Source organism: Aethalodelphis obliquidens, unplaced genomic scaffold, assembly GCF_003676395.1.
Source record: "Aethalodelphis obliquidens isolate GAN/ISIS:26980383/991018 unplaced genomic scaffold, ASM367639v1 scaffold19, whole genome shotgun sequence".
In the NCBI taxonomy this organism is placed as follows: domain Eukaryota; kingdom Metazoa; phylum Chordata; class Mammalia; order Artiodactyla; family Delphinidae; genus Aethalodelphis; species Aethalodelphis obliquidens.
Window position 1 is genome coordinate 13,670,109 of NW_020837963.1, and position 18,829 is coordinate 13,688,937.

The 18,829-nt window shown below is 43.0% G+C and overlaps 1 protein-coding gene across 10 annotated transcripts in view; it reads left to right on the forward strand.

The window, feature by feature from the left end:
• The window catches only part of NEDD4L (NEDD4 like E3 ubiquitin protein ligase), a 344,189-nt gene that overhangs the window by 260,040 nt on the left and 65,320 nt on the right, over positions 1-18,829 (forward strand). For 5 of the 10 annotated variants that reach the window (XM_027118610.1, XM_027118617.1, XM_027118618.1 and 2 more), the window contains 7 exons: positions 5,095-5,156; positions 5,328-5,430; positions 7,088-7,254; positions 13,117-13,249; positions 14,401-14,577; positions 16,723-16,797; positions 18,343-18,402. In XM_027118610.1, coding sequence (XP_026974411.1) covers positions 5,095-5,156; positions 5,328-5,430; positions 7,088-7,254; positions 13,117-13,249; positions 14,401-14,577; positions 16,723-16,797; positions 18,343-18,402 — 777 coding nt within the window. The remainder of the gene's footprint in view (positions 1-5,094; positions 5,157-5,327; positions 5,431-7,087; positions 7,255-13,116; positions 13,250-14,400; positions 14,578-16,722; positions 16,798-18,342; positions 18,403-18,829) is intronic. The other 5 variants (XM_027118612.1, XM_027118619.1, XM_027118611.1 and 2 more) reach the window with 4 other exon arrangements.

Sequence of the window (18,829 nt, forward strand, 5' to 3'; positions counted from 1 at the left end):
AGAAAAGGCCCAGAGATTTGGAATCATAGAAATTAAGATAAAGAAGAGAAGTAATCTTTTGTTACTATCTTTAAAATCTATATTAGGAAAATACCTAATTGCATACACTTCCATCTTGACATATATACACACTTATTTACTACAAGGCATTTTAAGCTTTATCTTGTTGCCCCAAGATAGCGTGAACCTTTCTTCCTTTAGAAAAGAGTCATCTCTGCCTTGATTCTGGTCTAAGAAGTTGCAGCCTTTGAATGAAGCTCTTTTCTAAATCAGGAACTTGATGGAGGAGATTCAAGACCACAAAACTGAAGTTAACGTAACCTCTCACGATTGTTAGGAAGTTATCTTTAATCATTTAAATACCCTACTTTGTGGGTTTTGGGTGTGCTTTTTGGGTGTGCTTTTTGAAAAACATAGTTTAGACCTAGTAACTGATGTTTGCTAAAGAACCTTCTTCCCTTGCTGCAGTCCTAGAGGCCTGTGGGCGCAGCTGCTGGTGGAAAGTGGCATTTGCAGGATGCTCTTAAAATCTTAGGAATGGCTCTCCTAAGCTGTCCTTACTTGCAGCTATAAATTCCCTGATCCCGAGAAGCCTACCAGGAAGAGCCAGAGGGTCAGGGCGCTTGAACACCTCAGACTGGGGCACCACGGGTCCTTCTCGACCCACTGCCCACTGTTGGGGCTCTGGACAATTGTGTGCCCTTGTGAGCATTGGGACCGTCCGGGTTGGAGTTCTGCCAGGGAGACGAGTGAAGGAGGCCACTTGGCACAGAGGGACGGGGCCGGGAGGGTTGTGTGAAGCTGGGGTGTGCTCTGCGTGTTGGAGCCTCACTACCTCGATTACCGAGGAGGCCAGTGTTGGCTAGGTTTTTGTCCCTTAAACAAGAAAGAGTAAAGAGTGATAATGGAAAGAAAAGAAACTTCTTTTCCCCCTTCGATCATGGATTCCTCGCTGCTTTATCAGATGCTTCCAGATGAAAGAAAATAACTTTGACTTGTCATTCACTTTCATTCTTGGCTCTCAGACCAGTTTTCCCAGTTTTATTTGTGGAAGAAAAAGGATAGGAAATTAGACCCAAGGAATTTAGAATAGTAGGGATCTATTTCCTTTGCTTCTCTTCCAAATATGCCACCCGTCTTGAATATTTTTTTCCATTTTATTTATTATTGAGTGTGGATGGGAGTGAGTAAAAGACGAGGAGGGAAGAGGGAGAGTAAATAAGGTTAGTCATCTGACCTTTTATGCAGATCTGAGAATTAAGAAAACATAGATTCATATTCACGGAAGTCTCCAAATGTCAAGCTTTAAAAGATCTCTCAGGAATAGTTGCCTCCGAGCTTGGAGATGGGCAGGTTGCCTTGGTAACCTTAATAAGTTAGCAGTCCTTTTTGGGCCTCTGTTTCTCTCACCTATAAAATGAGGGCATACACATAGATGATACCAAGTTTCCATCCAGCTCTGTGAAACAGCACCTTGGCTGTAAGCAGAGGCACGGCGACTGTGATGACGTACGTTGTTACCTGGGAGACTTGGGCAGTGTGACGAGCTGGAGGCACGTGGAGGAGAGAGGAGGTGGGGACTGTATTTTAAGCAAGGTAGTCCCACCAGCCTGACGTCTGTAGTGCAGCTCAAACTGAGCTCCATTTTATTCTTTTATAGTGTGGCACCAGAAGTGAACTTAGCTGTAACTGTCCTGTTCTTGTAGCGTTTTCTTTTCCTATTTCAGGATTTACTCTGTTTTTGGCCGTGCCGCGCGGCACGCAGGATCTTAATTCCCCGACCAGGGATCAGACCTGTGCCCTGCAGTGGAAGCGTGGAGTCCTAACCACTGGACCACCAGGGAAGTCCCTGTAACTGTCCTATTCTTACTGATTTTTTTTAAAGAACACTATCATTTTTACATCTGTCTGTTAAATCCTGTGTCATTGCCCAGAAGTTCATACAGGATTTTATGACTTGTCTTTAATAATTACTTAGAGACAAAAATAACTCCAAGACTCGTATTAACAACAGAATGACATTTCTGGTGGGTGTTTGCCTTTTATGCCTCGGAAACTTTCCTTGCCTCGTCCGTCAGTTGCGTCTCCCCTGCCCTTTGAGTCCCAGCACATTACCCCTACCAGATGCAAAATCTCTGTATCTATGGGAAACGTGCTGGGGTTGAGAGAGCTATTTTAAAAACATTAATTTCTCCTATTTTAGTCAAGTGCCACTCAAGGCAACTGAAAAAATTTCAGTTTTCCTACAGTGAGACATCTTTGGGGTGGTGGTAATATTATTTGGCACCTTAATTGTGCTTGAAGGTAACTCAGATGATGAACACCCCTTTTATAATTCCAGCTGGTACCAGGGTAATGGTTCCCTCTCACGTGTACAGAATTCAGTCGCATAGACCTTAGAGGGACTTTAAAGACCATTTATCCACTCCCTGTATTCTACAGGTGAGGACACCTGGGCCCAGGTGTTGACTTGCCCAGTGAGTTGCCCAGTGAGTTGCCCAGTGATCAGAAGACCGACCAGACCTTGGGTCTTCAGCCTTGATCTGTGGTGCGGTCAAGGGCCGAGGAGGCAGGGGGGCTCCGTCTAAGGCCTGGGTGCTTTTAGCTGTTGCATCCCTGTTTTGAGTCTAAGGTCCTGATAAGGCCATTCCCTTCCACTTGCCCACAGAGTTATTTACCTCATTACATATATGTCAAAGTAACTGCAGTTCTGTTGAAAGCAACAGATCTTTTTAAGATGAAATTGCTGTGTAACCAGAAGATTTTCTTTTGAATGCCCACAGGACATTCAAAAGGGACAGGGGGTTGCAGCATCTGTTTTGGCCGATAATACTGTTAGCATCAACCTGTTTGAGATGGCTTTCTACCATCTCAGTGCTGTCCTGGGAGTCTCCCCTGGGATCTTCTCCAGGGAATAGGATCCAGCAGGAGCCTGAGTAGTGCCAGGAAGAATCCCGTTGTTATCGGCAAGGTAACAGTCTTGTTCACACTGGAGAATGTCCGTGGAGGTGAATTTTCATTTTTTAACGCCCTGCCTTTTTGCAGTGTTGAGTTGGCAGTGCTCACAAGTGACATGAAAATGGAGAATTGGCTGATGATGACAATGGCCGACGTTTGTTAAGTTGCCAGGAACCCTTGTGAGAACTTGCTGTGTATTGATACCAGCTCAGATGATTGGTTTAATCGTCACAGCTCTGTAAGATCCTGTTACTGCCCTACTCTGTAGATGAGGGCACTGAGGCACAGAGAGCTAAGGAATTTGTCCTTGGCCACATGGCTCTTAGGTAACAAAGCCAAGACACAGACCCAGGACGTCTGCCTCCTGATGTGTGTGGTGTCTGTCATTTAAACTACGTAGTGTATGGACAGTTCCATTTTTAGAGTCCCGGTAAGTTCTCTGATTTTTTTTTTTTTTTTTTTGTCTGAATTTAGAAAAAAGTCTAGAGAATATAACTGACTTTCTTGAGTGATGGTGAATTTCTGTGGCCTCGGTACTTTACTGTAGATCAGGTGGGTTAATCAGCTACTTGTACAGGTGCTTTGTGTCAGGCAGTGCTCTTGGCACTAAGAATACAGTGGCAAGCAAATCCAAGTCTCTGATCTCGTGAGGTTATATTCTACAGGTGATGGATGTTAATAAACTAGTTAATAAATAAATGAGCAAGATAATTTCAGATGGTGAAGAGGGGGTGTAAATCAGGATGTTGTGACAGAGGATAATAAAGGGAGGCTATGGTGGCGATTTAGGATGTGGTGTCTGAAGATGTGACTTGGGATCCCAGACCTGGATGACACAGTGGAGACCGCTGTGGCCATCTGGAGCCAGAGCTGTTCAGTTGAAGGACCTGCTAGAGCAGGATTAGATGTGATGTGCACGTGGGACAGAGGAGGTCAGGAGTATGGGGTCAGTGGAGAGACTGGTTCACAGTGAGGTTATAGGTAATTAAGAACCACATCAGGGCTTCCGGGGTGGCGCAGTGGTTGAGAGTCCGCCTGCCGATGCAGGGGACGCGGGTTCGTGCCCCGGTCCGGGAAGATCCCACATGCCGCGGAGCGGCTGGGCCCGTGAGCCGTGGCCGCTGAGCCTGCGCGTCCGGAGCCTGTGCTCCACAACGGGAGAGGCCACAGCAGTGAGAGGCCCGCGTACCGCAAAAAGAAAAAAAGAACCACATCGTGTTTAACCTTATAGGTCCATAGGAAAGAATTTTCAGCATATTATATAAGCAGAGTAGGAAGCCATCGCGAGTTTAAAGCAGAGAGTGACATAAACAGATAATGTTACAAATATAAACGCATATATATACACACATACCCTTCTGATACATAATAAATCATTTTGTGGTTTGTCTCTCTTGCTACAGAAGTAAATGTTTTTAATTGTGTTTAATTAAAGAGTCTAGGTATTTGAAGTTTTACTGCACATAGTATTTTTAAATTAATGAAATAGTAACACTTATTTTTCCAGTTGCCTGCTTGCTTTGACCATCTGATTTTGCACAATAAAACACTGATTTCTTTCAAAAATGAATAAATACCACCACGACATTCATAGCTTCTTGAAATAAGCACCAGCAAAAGGCTGATGGATGACGCCACCTAGGACAGTCTCTGTGGAGGAAACTGTCTTTCAGATGACATGATATTTTAATGTTAAAAGTAAAGTAAAATTGCATTCACAGATTGATCTCGCATGTTTTCCTATTAACTGCATTTTTAGGTTTCTTGAATCACAGGGACAAGCAGGCAGGCACCAGTGACCCCTGGTTCTCCAGAGTTAATCAGCAGCGTGAGATTGAGCCCTGCACCCAGCAGCTAGAAATTACACTTGGCAATGACGACTACAGTTCTGTCATTTGTCTCAGGCTGAGGTTGGCTCCTAAAAATGGGTGTTGATAGTGACATCTAGTGGATCTTGAGTAAAGCTTTGTAACCTATGAAATGTGTAATTAATTGTCAAGTACTGGGTGAGGAACCAACTCTGTTTTCGCCAGGCTCACGTTCTAAAACCTGCAAATGTATTCTCTGTAATCCACTTGGGTGTATCTGAAATACGACACTATCAGGAGCATTGACACTTACTTTTTCTTCCTTTAGACAGAAGATCCAACGATGGAGCGACCCTACACATTTAAGGATTTTCTCCTCCGACCAAGAAGGTGAGGCTTCGGGCCGCTGCCGTTTCTTATGCTTTGGCTCTTGGTTTTCTCTGAGGAGAATTCCAGCTTCTTTTTGTATTGCATTTTTTTTTTAAAGCATCATAAATATGAGCCATCATAAAGATGTAACCAAGTCACATCCTTTATAACCGATTTTCTTCCATCGTGCAGTCATAAATCTCGAGTTAAGGGATTTTTGCGATTGAAAATGGCCTATATGCCCAAAAACGGAGGTCAAGATGAAGAAAACAGCGAGCAGAGGGATGAGATGGAGGTAAGGTACAGGGCTGCGGGCCTTGGTCTGTTTTCCTTGCCTAAGAGCACATTGATGTTTCACTTTAAGACTTTATAATTTAAGGAAATAAAAGTTGATCAAGCTTAAATGTGAAGAAACTTCAATGTGTCCATGAATCTACGTCTTTGACAGATCTACCGATGTGTTTGGTTTTTAGCAAAAAGGATAACTTTTCATTTCACGTTATAATACTAATAATTGAAGAGGGGTCTCTTTCTAAACTGCGATACCCCTGTTTTATTAACAGCCCACCGCCATGTGAAATTCTCCCCACATATTTAATTATCTTACTTCTTTGGACTTGCAGCTCTTGGTAAATTCCTTTTAGCACTTGAAATTGCTTCAAGTGGCGAAAATAATTTAGGGACTCATGCAGGTTTCTTACTCATCTGGCCCACAGGTGAGAGCGTGCACGAGGTAGAAATGCCGTTTTGGAATTAGCTGTCCAGAGGAATTTTCTTCTGTTCCCTCCTGGCAAGGCCACCTTTAACTCTCCAGTCACGTACCTCTACCATGGGTACCTTCTCAGCTCAGGCTTCAGATGGTGCTGTTTTGTTAGACAGATTCTCGTATTGTTCAGAAAATGTCCGTTTACAAGACCTCTCTGTGGCTTATTTGCACATCTGTTTGCAGCTGTTGCATATACATGATGTGTGAATAATGCATTATGGGCAAGTTAACGGAACCTCCCTCAGACCCAGAGGTCATATTACCAGGCAGTGTTTCATGTGCAAGCTTTCATCTTTCTCTGTGAGAAGGACTGAAGTGGGTGGTAGGCAGTCTTGAATGTTAAGATTTCATAAGCACATCCACAGATTTTTATCTCAAATCCAAGGAATTTTTTTTTCACACTCTTCCAACCTTCCAACTGTAATAATCAGTGAATTACTTAATTTTCCAGTGACTTTACTAGGGAATGTCAGGAAGGAATACTTAATGCCGAAAATATGTGTTGCAAAAAAAGCACCTCTGAGTCTGGTACCAGGAAGCCTGTTGATGCGGCGGCAGCAGGTGGGGAATGGCTGAGTAGGAAGCGGCAGCTTCCAGGCTGCTCCTGGCTGTCTGGCGGCTCGTCCTTCCTGCAGCCCAGGAGCTTCCCCTCCTCCTGGAGCGGCCTCCATGCTGTCCTCCCTGGGGAGCAAGAGCGCCCCGGGCCTCCCGATGCCCGGGCAGGCCACGGATTCAGCGAGAACACACATGCTGCAGGGCTCATCTTCCCAGCTCCCTCTTACCTTATGGAGGTGTTGAAAAGATGACAGCTGTAGCGTGACCCGTATCATCGGCAAGGCTTTGTACAGCCCCGGAGGCCGTCAGGTCAAAATAACAAACACGAAATACGAAAAGAGTGTAACGTGACTTAGGTAACGTGACAGGCTGTGCAGATCCCCATCCGAGTGGCACCCTGCAGTGTCATCTTCTTAGAGGGCAGCGCAGTTCATTGGCCATGGCTCAGAATATTTTTGAGACGCTCCTAGAATTGATTTTTTTTTTTTTTGCCCTATTTTGGGAATTTCTTTAAATGTGGCGCAGGAAGCCACCGTCAGAGCCGGAGAGCACAGGAGCAAGGACGAAGGGCACAGACGCACTGTAGCCATCAAAGCAGCCTCACCATCTCCCCTCTGATTGTGCTCCACAGCCCGGCTGGGAAGTTGTTGACTCGAATGACTCGGCGTCTCAGCACCAGGAGGAACTTCCCCCCCCTCCCCTGCCCCCCGGGTGGGAAGAAAAGGTGGACAACTTGGGTCGCACTTACTATGTCAACCACAACAACCGGACCACCCAGTGGCACCGACCCAGCCTAATGTGAGTACCGTCGATGGTCAGAAACATGTCCCCATGCCCTGCAGTCAGGTGCACACGTGGCAGCGCTTTGGGATGAGGTTGGGAAGTACATCTTGTACCGGTGAAAGCACGTGGTTGTGCAGCACAACAGGATTCCTCTTCGTGGAGTTAAAGAGCGTGGGAGCCTGAGTTTGTAGGTTGTAAAGAAGCTCTTGCCTTCGTATCAGGTTCTCCTGTTGTAAACATGCGCTAATTAGGACTTCTTTATGTAGATTCGTGAGATGTAGAGCAGGGGTTATTTTTCCTTGGTTTATCTTATGTTTGGTGATTACATCACTTTCCCCTTCTTCGGCTTCCTCTCCTGGCTAACCAGTCATGGAAAATAGCAAACATACTGGCTCTTTAACTTTTCTGGATTTTTATTCCATAATTATTTGATTTGGAAACTCTCTCAAAATTTTTCTTTTCCTTTTTGGAAAATGTATAGATCACCCCCTTGATATACTTACAAGCACATGGGAGGGTTGCTAATTCACAATTGGTAATTACAGTTTGTTCTAATCCCTTGCCAGCCTCAGGGATACAGTGAATTGATTACTGTTTTGTTCACTCGACAATTTTTGGTCTAATGATGGCAAATAAACACTGGTTAAACCTCAACTACTATAAAAAAAAGGATTTGAAGCAGCTTAGGTTTTGAATGATAGTATACAGCAAGACCTCAAACTATTAATATACAATAAAAGGCAAAAACAAAATATTAAAAACAGAAAAGGAAAAAATTGTCCTAGAAATCATGACCTCCCTAGTAGTCAAGACAAGCAGGTAATTACCACTAACTTGTATAATTTTCAATATGAATAAAAGCAAGTGTATGAGGTGAGATAATTTTCTCTTTAACCCCGACTCTGAAGGAAATTTGCTAATGATGGTTTTTAGCAGGTATTAGCAATGGGATGGATGGTGTTGTCAGTAACCCTTTTATCTTAAGAAATTGCAAAGATGACCTGCATAGGTAGGAAAGGTGGCCAAGAAGTATAGTCTAGATTTTGTTTGGTTTAGAGAAAAAGCAGAATCTGCAGCAGTGAATAGCCAATCCTTCCTAAGCCCCTATGTGGGTTCTCATGAATATCAGCCGTCCTTGGTCAGCTTTGGACCACACGGTGTGTGTATCAGTTCCTTGTTCCCAGGACAGCATAAATATCCCAACATCCAGATGACGTTGAACTCTTTTTTGTTGTAATTTTTTCCCATAGAAATATAAATGGAAATGGTTTAGTTGATTCCTTTAATTAGTTTATTTATTTAGTTTTTACTATTTCCCTTTGATTAATGACCATAGCTGTTAAAACTGTTGTAAGCCATTTGACTACTCTAGTTATTTGTAGTTTAAAAAAAACAAAGTAACCGCCTTGGGCTTGGTTATGTGTAGTGATCAGAAGAATCCTGGTAGCAGTACCCTAAGCCAGGTACCTTTATCTACCTTTGCTAAAGGTCATAGGAAAGGAATACCTGAAAACAGCACTCTCTGGGGACCACAGTGTCATGACCTCTGTAGAAAAGTGCCTACTAGCAGCTCTCAAAGAAAGACTGATGGCCAGTACATATATAGAAAAAGGTTCACTTTCATTAATAATTATGCAACCAAAGTCTGTATTTAGGAGGGAACTGGAGACAATTGCTACTTTCTCTGCCGCACAGAGTTGTGGAACTCTAATGAGGGAATTTATACAAGCTCTCACTTGGCTCAGCAGTAGGGAAACTGTGGTTCTTCCGAGTTCATGTTCACCTGTAGTTTAGGGAGAAATCAGTGGCATGATGGTCCACATCAGTGAGGCAGCTGAGCCAGGAAGGACGTCTGCAGAGCTCCGGGTGGGACCTGCCAGGTACCTCCTTTCCACCAAGCATGACTTCTAGAAAGCAAGAGAAAAGTTAGATGAGGAAAAAGATTCGGTTTTCACAATAACCTCCTCATCCCGTCTGAACTGTTTGAGAATTTGGGGGTGTTTTTCCTTAAGTTTATTTGGCTTGACCAGAAGCCCTCAAGTCCTCCAGGTTATTTTAATGTGTTGTTTTAATTCAAAAATGATTTTTTGCGTAACTCAGTTTTCACAGAATACTGCAAGTTTGGGTTGGGGGGGAATGGATGTTAAGAAGGGTCTTTATGGGCTTCCCTGGTGGCACAGTGGTTGAGAGTCCGCCTGCTGATGCAGGGGACATGGGTTCGTGACCCGGTCCGGGAAGATCCCACGTGCCGCGGAGCGGTTGGGCCCGTGAGCCATGGCTGCTGAGCCTGCGCGTCCAGAGCCTGCGCTCCGCAACGGGAGAGGCCACAACAGTGAGCGGCCCGCGTACCGCAAAAAAAAAAAAAAAAAAAGAAGGGTCTTTATTAAAAGGCTATATTTGAGGAAGTCAGATGAGAAGTGATGATCACATGCTGCGCAGAGAATTAAGACTGTAGTGGAGACTCTCATTTCTTAACCTGTTTGCTACAGACTTGCGCTCCAGACTTCAGCCCCTGAAAAGTCCTCATTGACATCCCGTTGCCCTCAGGATGTTCTTACAGGGTCCTCCTCACCCTGCCTCTTGCCAGCCACAGTCAGAAACGTAGAGCGGTCTGATCATGCATAGCTGCTTTCTGATTACTTTCTCTTCTTCTTGGCCCCATGGATGTGCTAACCCCCAATCCCCCCCCAAAAAAAAATAAAGCCAGAACATGCCCCTTCCCCTGGTAACCTTCCGATGTCACCCTACTATCCCTTCCTCTGGGAGCACGGGACGTCTTCTGTCCCCATCACTCTGAGAGCCCTGTGCCTCCCTGTCAGGACACAGAGCGCATAATACTCTTACTGCCTGTATGAGCAGGGACTGTGGTTTCCTACTCACAGATCAACCCCTAGCACCTGGCACAAGGTAGGAGCTTTTAATTGAACGAATGACTACAGATGAGTCACTTCTGGAAGTGGGTACAGGCACGTGGTTTAGTGAACTGTCCAGGCCTGGATGCAGAGCTCTCAGATGGAAGGCGGCTCCAGAACACTCCCCAGCCCTCTCAGGTCAGACAGTGGCTTTTAAAATGCCTCTAATTTTAGAATAGTCCTTATCCTACTTAAATGTAAACTGTAAACATTTTACTGTTAAAAGCACAAGTTTAAAATCATGAATTGCATTAAGACTATAGATGAACTTGTTAGACTCAAAACACTTACTTTAACTCTTTTCAGTACTTCTCTTTCTAAACCACTTTGGCAGTCTCCCATCTTAGCGGTAATTTAATCATATCTTAATGACTCTGGTCATCATTAGTCACTGATGTATGTGAATGTAAATGATCAGATGCACTGATCTTAATTGGCACTGAATTTGATAAATTTATGGGTTTTCTTCTCTTTATTAATTTGTATGTTTCCCATGAAAGTCAAATGAAGAATATATATGTGAAATTAATGACTGAAGAAAATTGAAATAGCCACTTTTTAAATTTTTTCCCTGCCTCTAATAAAATCATGTTTCTGTTTTAATTTGCCAGCTCAGACATATTTTTAAATGTTCATCTTCCTATTAGTGACCGTTTAAACTTCCTGTCAGTTTCAACAGCCCTCTCGTTCAATTGCTTATTTAAGGGCAAAAGGCCTCCCTTGTATGAACGTTTTCATTTTATCACTAAAGACTATAAAAAAGCCCAGGGTTGGAATTTCAGAATCAGAGATATCTTTCTTCTTTATGCTATTTAGTTGTTTCTGGTTCACACTGATTACTAATTATTCAAGCATGTTGGATAAGGAGGATTAGCATAATTGATTTTAAATGCCCTTTTTTAAAAAAATAAGTCCTTCCAGAATAATGGAATTTTTATATACTTCTGAGAGATAGAAAATGCAGACATAGCAATATTAAAGCCTTATTCTTTTCAACCTCTCCGAAATCCCTGTAACAATTCAAGTGTGTGTTATAACCCGGAACACACATTCGGTATTGACTAAGTGACACCTGACATTTCAAGTGAAGATTTAAAATTTTGATGCAACTTTTCTATATACAATATTTTTAAGTAAGGCCAGTCATTATAAAGTGAAATTGAATTGAATGTCCTATAAAAATCATGGCAGTAAAATCACAAAGACAATATTATATTTTCTAACATATCCAAGAGAGTGTTATTTTTTATCATCCTGTTTTGGTGGTTTCAGAAATTGTGTTAGTATACTTGTGTGTCCCTTGATTTTAATTAGTTTCTCTATGGCCTTATGCGATTTTTTTCTGAGGAGTCCTGCTTAACATACTATTTTTAGTCCAGTTACAGTTTAGTACAACTATAAAGTACGCAAAATGTATATTTCTGTTAGGTTTTAAAAATTTGTATCTTGGGCAGTAAAACTTCATTCAGATCTTAATAACAAGAGGTTTTATTTTAATGTGGATTAAAGAAAGCTAACCTTCATACTGTCCCTTTACCAGTAAAGCTAAAAAATGTAAAGATCTTTGGTGGCAATATTCAGACTCTCTTGGAAACTGGAATTAAAGAGTCACCTGTTTGTTTGCAAACAGTGCTGCTTATTGCAGACTGTTCACTGTTACAGGGGCCCAGCATGTTCTTTGGGGGGAATATAGGAAAAGAGTATAAGTTAGCTTGAGAGTCATTAGAATGTTTTAAAACCTGTGTTTTAGGAAGAGTCTATAATGAGGGTCCTTGATTAATACTGGATTTCATTTAGTCTGAAATAATGTTTTCAAGTATTTTGAAATATTAATTTGCAGCGTCTTTTTTTTTTTTTTTTTTTTTTTTTGCGGTACGCGGGCCTCTCACTGTTGCGGCCTCTCCCGTTGCGGAGCACAGGCTCCGGACGCGCAGGCTCAGCGGCCATGGCTCACGGGCCCAGCCGCTCCGCAGCAGGTGAGATCTTCCCGGACCAGGGCACGAACCCGTGTCCCCTGCATCGGCAGGCGGACTCTCAACCACTGCGCCACCAGGGAAGCCCTGCAGTGTCATTTTTTAACTGAATATGGTGTCTTATTGAAAGAGTCTGTAAGGGTTTTCTCTGAAAAACATTTTGACATTTAAACTTCTTCTCCAAAAGCCTCCAAGTAGTATTTCTCCCAAAGGAGAATTGCCTGTAATTTAGTGCAAAAGTTTTCAAGATTGACTCAGTGCTTTTCACATCCTGAATTAAGAGAGTTACATGACGCCCCACCCCGCCACCCCCCCCAAAAAAAAGAGACTATGAAGTTGCAGCGTTCCTCAAATCCAAGTTGATTTGGGAGGTTATTGCCTGATGTTTGTGGATTTTAAAAAGGAGTTTAATGGGGAGAAATGCAGTGTCATGCATCTGAGAGTCTGTCAAAATGAGATCCTCAGAGGCCGAAAAAGTTCACGTTGGGTCAGGAGCATTTCCCTCCAGACCCCAGCTTTGAGTTTATACTATTTGTACTCATTGGTTAATTGTTGGTGACCAAAAGTTGTGGCCCTGTCATTGCTGGACTCCTAGAGAGGGGTCACCACGGACTGGCCATGAGTGTGAGCTTACCTGTCACCTCTCCTTCAAGAGGCCTCCCTTGTCACTGGGGCAGATGGATGGAGGACTTTAATTTCTCTTCTTTCTTAAACACTAAAGTACATGCTGCAGTATATGCCTGAAAGATACTCAAAAATATTGGGACAGATGCATTTAAAGACTGTATTTCAATGAAAGGGACCTAGGAGAATGCTTTAGCCAAGAGGTGGTGGCAGATTCTCCTGCTGAACGGCCAGCTGATGGTCAGTGTCGCGCGAGAGAGCACTGACACTGTGTTAGGCGTCAGGCCCTTGGTGGGTGCTGGCTGGTGTTGAAGGGCCAGGTGTCAGTACCGGTTCTCCTGACTCACACCCTCACCCCGCGCTCCCAGGGATGTGTCCTCCGAGTCCGACAGCAACATCCGGCAGATCAACCAGGAGGCAGCGCATCGGCGCTTCCGCTCACGCAGACACATCAGCGAGGATCTGGAGGTGGAGCCCGGCGAGGGCGGAGACGGCCCTGAGGTAGGACTTCCCGCTCTGCTGGCACACTCCTTGGAGCTCCTCCTTTCCGTGTTCTCCAGGTTGAGCCTGTGTCGTAATTTCTTGTCTCAGTAAATCTGTATAAAAAGGAAGGCTCATGGTCTCGTGGCTGATTGATGACCATCGAGATATTTATTAATTAGAAAGTGCTTACAAAAGCCATCTTTGACGAGTACACATAGTTTACATTGCTACAAAAGGGAATGACATTATTTTTAGCACGGAAATCTTAAGATGTTTTCACTTTATCCTTTATTTTTCCCCAGAGTCTAACCACCTCTTGTTAAATGGCAACATGGTTATCATCTTTGAGCAGTTGAAGTAGCCCTGTAACTTGTTTGGGTACCAAATACAAGTTTTTACTGAGTAGTTTTGACATAGTGTAAGAGGTTTGTTACCAAGAAAATAGAAATTTGGGTGAATAGAAATGTTCATAAGTTTACCCTTAAATGCTTATGGTGAATTACTGTGGAAGAATGTATATAAATTGAACAGCAAATTAGCAAGGCAGCAAACCGTCACTTCCATGCTGCCTTAACAACTCTGTTTACTTATTAGGAATCCATTCTTTTGAGACATTGCATTAGGAAGATCATTCACAAAATGTTCCAGTGATCAAAATTAGAAAAGCAACGTGAATGATGCTGGAATAAATTCACTAATAGTTACTTCATACCAGGGCTTACTTACAGCTTATAGCATCTCTGCTGTTTTCATTGTGAATCCTCAACGGTTAGGGTAAAAGAAAATTCACGAAAATCATAAACAAATGCCTGAGAATATTTTTTTAACCCATGCAGGTAGTATCAATGCTAGAAGCAAAGCACTGCTCAGAGAGGCGCTATTACAAAGGGACTAAGAGCACAGCCCCTGGGACCAGGCTTCCTTGGCTCAAGTCCTGACCCCACCACTTCCTAGCTCTGTTACCTTGAGCAAGTTATTCCCTCTGCGTCAGTGTCCGCATCTGTTGATCAGGGTAGTAGTCTTTATTTCCTTATGGATCCTGAGAATATTGTGTGCCTCCTGAGTGCTCAGTAACTGTGAATTACAGTTATCATAAGGGTTATTACGGGGGCGGGGAATGAGAGGGTCCCTCGTCCTAGCGGTTACCACAGCGTCTTGTTCCTTGGTAGCCTTGGGAGACCATTTCGGAAGAAGTGAGCATCAGTGGAGACTCCCTCAGCCTGGTGCTGCCTCCACCACCAGCCTCGCCTGTGTCTCGGACCAGCCCCCAGGAGCTGTCTGAGGAACTGAGCAGACGGCTTCAGATCACTCCGGACTCCAACGGGGAGCAGTTTGGTTCTTTGATTGTAAGTAATAGTGAAAATCTTTCCTGATGCATAAAAAAACTCAAATCTATGACTTGTGTTTCATCAGCTTTAACCCTGTAGAATTTCTTTTCCCAGCCAAAGGTTCATAAAGAGTACCTTTGTCATAAAGGTGGTGTTCGCACTGGGACCTGGGAGACATTGGGTCTCCAGGTTAATCCTCTTATGTCATACCCTGTGTGCTTTACCATTCTCGTTTCACAGATGAAGACGTGATTTTAAGTGACCCATCCGAGACAAGGTTAGAACAGGAGATAGATAGACATCTCCCAAGTCCCAGAGTACCAATCCTTGAGAAAGGTTGTGAAACTGTGACACTGTCACCAGGGTAGCATTTGAACTTGGGTTCTTAACCATCAGGGAAATTCATTGTAGACGCTTCAGGTGGGGCTAAGCCCCAATGAGAACAACAGAATCAGCCATGAAGACCTGTGTCTGACAACACAAAGCTCTGCAGAAAAAGCCCACAGAAAGTTCCTGCTCATGCATAAAACTGAGAAGCAATGCAGTCTCAGTGTCTCTTGAGAAATTGAACCTACAGATGTGCTGTAGTAAACGATGGTAGTCCCTCTGCTGCAAATGGCATCCTAGAAAAATAGTCATCATTACAGCCATATCAAATGTAAATGAATAGGACGACTACATAAAATGTAAAAGCCAGTAAGTACTCACAGAATTGTTCCTCCTTCAGTTATGTGTTTTTGCTTTAAAAGACACCATTGGCCCGTATCATGAGTTGCACTGATTACTCAGTTAATGAGCTTTTGTATAAAAATTCTATGAATGTCCTTCAGAAAGAGAAATATCACTGAGACGAAAATTTAGTACTGAAGAGGCAGGGAAAAAAAAGAGTTTGCATATATGGGATATTTGAACTGATAAAACTGTTGCTACGGAAACAACATAAGCAAGGAAGCCATATATTTTAAACATTATAAAAGCAAGTAAGTACTGCCAGAAGCATAGCAGTGGTACACCTTTAGTCTACCAAGTGAAAAGCCATCATTTTAGGCAGCACTGATATTAAGCTATCATCTCTTATTATTTGTATAGGGAGCTTCTGCATTAATCTAGGTTCATAAAATATCTTTAGGATCCAAGTGCAAGTGTCGGAATTTTGTTAAGTTCATGTTGAGTCTGGTTCAACTATTAAATAACAGTGCCTAGGAAAGAGAGGAGTAGGGCAGTAGGGGGTTCTTCTCCAGTTTTGCTTGTCAAGGTCACTCTGTATTCATGGACAACAGCATGAACTTTGACTAAAGGATGAATCCTTCATGCTAACCGTTGTGAAAAGACTTGAAAAGCTTCCCATTTACTGCTGCAGAGTCTGTCTTTGACCTGACCCCATTCTCCTGATTGCAAAATATTAAAAGCGAGCAGATGCTACAGAGTTGTCCCATGTACCAACCTGTTGCTAATTAGACCCCTGCCTTGTGTGTGTGTGACCTGCTGCTGATCTGTGGTCCTTTTTTTTTTTTTTTTTAACAATATAGATTAATACAAACAAGTGAGAGGAACATATTATACATTACACTCTATAGATTTTTTTCTTTTAGTTTAGCCGTACCTATTTTCCTTCATTCCTGTTCTGTACAACTTCTGAACTCCATTCAGAAGCTGAAGCTATAAATACCTAACCCTTCAGAAGGAGCCGAAGATTATATTTGAGTTCCCCTGGAAATAGAATCCAACTGATGCTTTGTCATTGGTCACAGTAGTCAATAAATGTTTAATAACTGCATGTCAGTATCTCTTCCTCTATTCGTGTTCCACTAGAATTTACCCAGAGGTTGCATCTCAAAGCAGAATTCAGGACTTCTAGCTTCTCTTTTCCATTATTAGAGCAGCACTCAAATGTCATCTGTGGAGCCCCCTTTCCTGTTTTGGCCTCTTATGTTTAACGTTATTTCTATCCCATCTGCTTAAGACACTTGAAAGTGACAGTGGAAGATACTTGACTCCTTAAAAGATTACTCTCATTACCCCGAAAAGATGGTGTTTCATTTAATTATACCTTCTAATATTAAAGAGCAGTGACTAGGCTTGAGTGATATATTTTTTAATCCAGTGAAACTCGTTTCTCAGAATATGTGTCCCTGATGCTCCGCGTCCTTTCCTCCCCTTCAGCAGAGAGAGCCTTCCTCGAGGTTGAGGTCCTGCAGTGTCACCGACGCAGTCGCAGAGCAGGCTCATCTGCCTCCGGTAACCCATGCTCATTTCCAGCCGTGAATTGGCTCTTTGGGCTTTTATTTAAAATCATCTGGGCTACTGAGGAAGAGTTTTTCCTGTGCCAATCCATTTACCGTATACGTAAGACATTAAAATGTCCTAGCAAATTGCCCAAGGAGAGTGAATTTCCAATACGAAGAGTTGTCCTTGTCACCAAAGTCTCTGAAATGCTAAAAACTCCATTGTTTTGCTTTTCCATCCAAATTAATACCAATTCTGATGTGCTTACTTGACCTAAACATTAACAATTCCTTGTTTAAAAAACTTCATTTGGTCCCTGAAGCTGTGTTTGAGTGACCTGTATCTCAAGGACATAGGAAGAACTCTTCTGGGTGGGCAGCGAGAAGTCCTTTCCATTACTAATGCTCTTAACCCACAAAGCCTCTGTCCCTTCTCTTTAAAGCCAGCTCTGCTGACTCAAGAGTTGGCTATAATTTGTTCCCACTTTCCCACAGTTTTCAAAACTAGCAGGAAATATAGAAGTGTAAAGGGTATTTAATAATATAGGACATAAATAAAAATGAATATTCTGATTGGAAAGCAGGCCAGAACTGCTTTGGGAGATGTTTAATAAACACATTAAAAGTAAATTTTATGTAAATTTGTATTACGACAAATCCTTGATCATTGGTAGCGCTTGTTTATTGCATATGAAATTGTTTGCAATGAAATGATCATTGTTTGTTGCATATAAAGTTGAAGAAGGGAAAGAAAGATTGCACGTAACGGTTTCTGCAATCATAGTGTCTTCCCTATTGTGTACATTTTTGCTCAACTTCAAAGGACCTTTTTTGCCTAGGCTTTAAGTCTTTTATGTTTACAGAATGAATAGTACATTAGTCAACTGAGTAATCAACATAATAGATGCAGTTGTGACATACATGGAAAGGGCTGGTAGGTCAGAAGCTTGACAAGAGCATCCTTTCTGGGATCCTGTCAGGCCTCCCCCAAAACAGAACAGTCAGCTGTGATGGACTAGTGGGATACTCTTCAGATGATGCTGTGATTTTCCTTGATGAATTAATGGTGCTTTCTCTCCTTTTCCAAAATCAGTGTCAGTTTTATTGGCCAAAAGAGCTCACTTCCCTGAAAACTGATGATTCTTCCCTCTTTCCTTGTGCTCCGTGAAGCTGTGAACTCACTGATCACCAGTGGCCTCTTACTTGAATTTCTGAGTTTGACAGATTTAATAATCTGCTAATTATTTAACAGTGGGGGCACGATAGTGGTGCTTTCCATTTTTTTTCCATAAGACATCTCACATTGTTGAGGTTGTCAATTCATCGCTTACCCAGGTCAGGGCTGCAACCTGAGCCTTCTCTGGATGGGAGGGTCATCGTGTTCCTCTTTTCCTTCTGGTCATCAGTGGTTGCTCAGATTTATTTGGACCGGGTGGATTGCACAGATTTTGATTCATGTCACCTGCCTTACTGGCTGCACCAGCACTGATTCCTGATTCAATAAGCAATGGGTGGTCTCCCAAAATGCATTTCACTGATGTAAATTATCATTTAACAGCCCAGTGCCCCAGCTGGGAGAGCACGTTCATCAACTGTCACGGGTGGTGAGGCGCCAACGGTAATGATACCCTCGTTCAGACATGAATGGCAAAACTGGGGGTTGGTTTTCATATTTTGGGTCATGGTGAATATACACTTTTTTCTTCTTTTTTTTTTTTTTTTTTTTTTTTGCGGTACACGGGCCTCTCACTGTTGTGGCCTCTCCCGTTGCGGAGCACAGGCTCCGGACGCGCAGGCTCAGCGGCCATGGCTCACGGGCCCAGCCACTCCGCAGCATGTGGGATCTTCCCGGACCGGGGAAGAACCCGTGTCCCCTGCATCGGCAGGCGGACTCTCAACCACTGCGCCACCAGGGAAGCCCTCTTCTTTTTTTGATAAGAGCAGCTTCTTATGTGCCACGGAGCTGCATGCTTCTTATTTTAAACCTCTCACTTTCACATTGTTTGAAGGTACCGGGTAAAACGAATTGATTTTTAGTCCCGTAT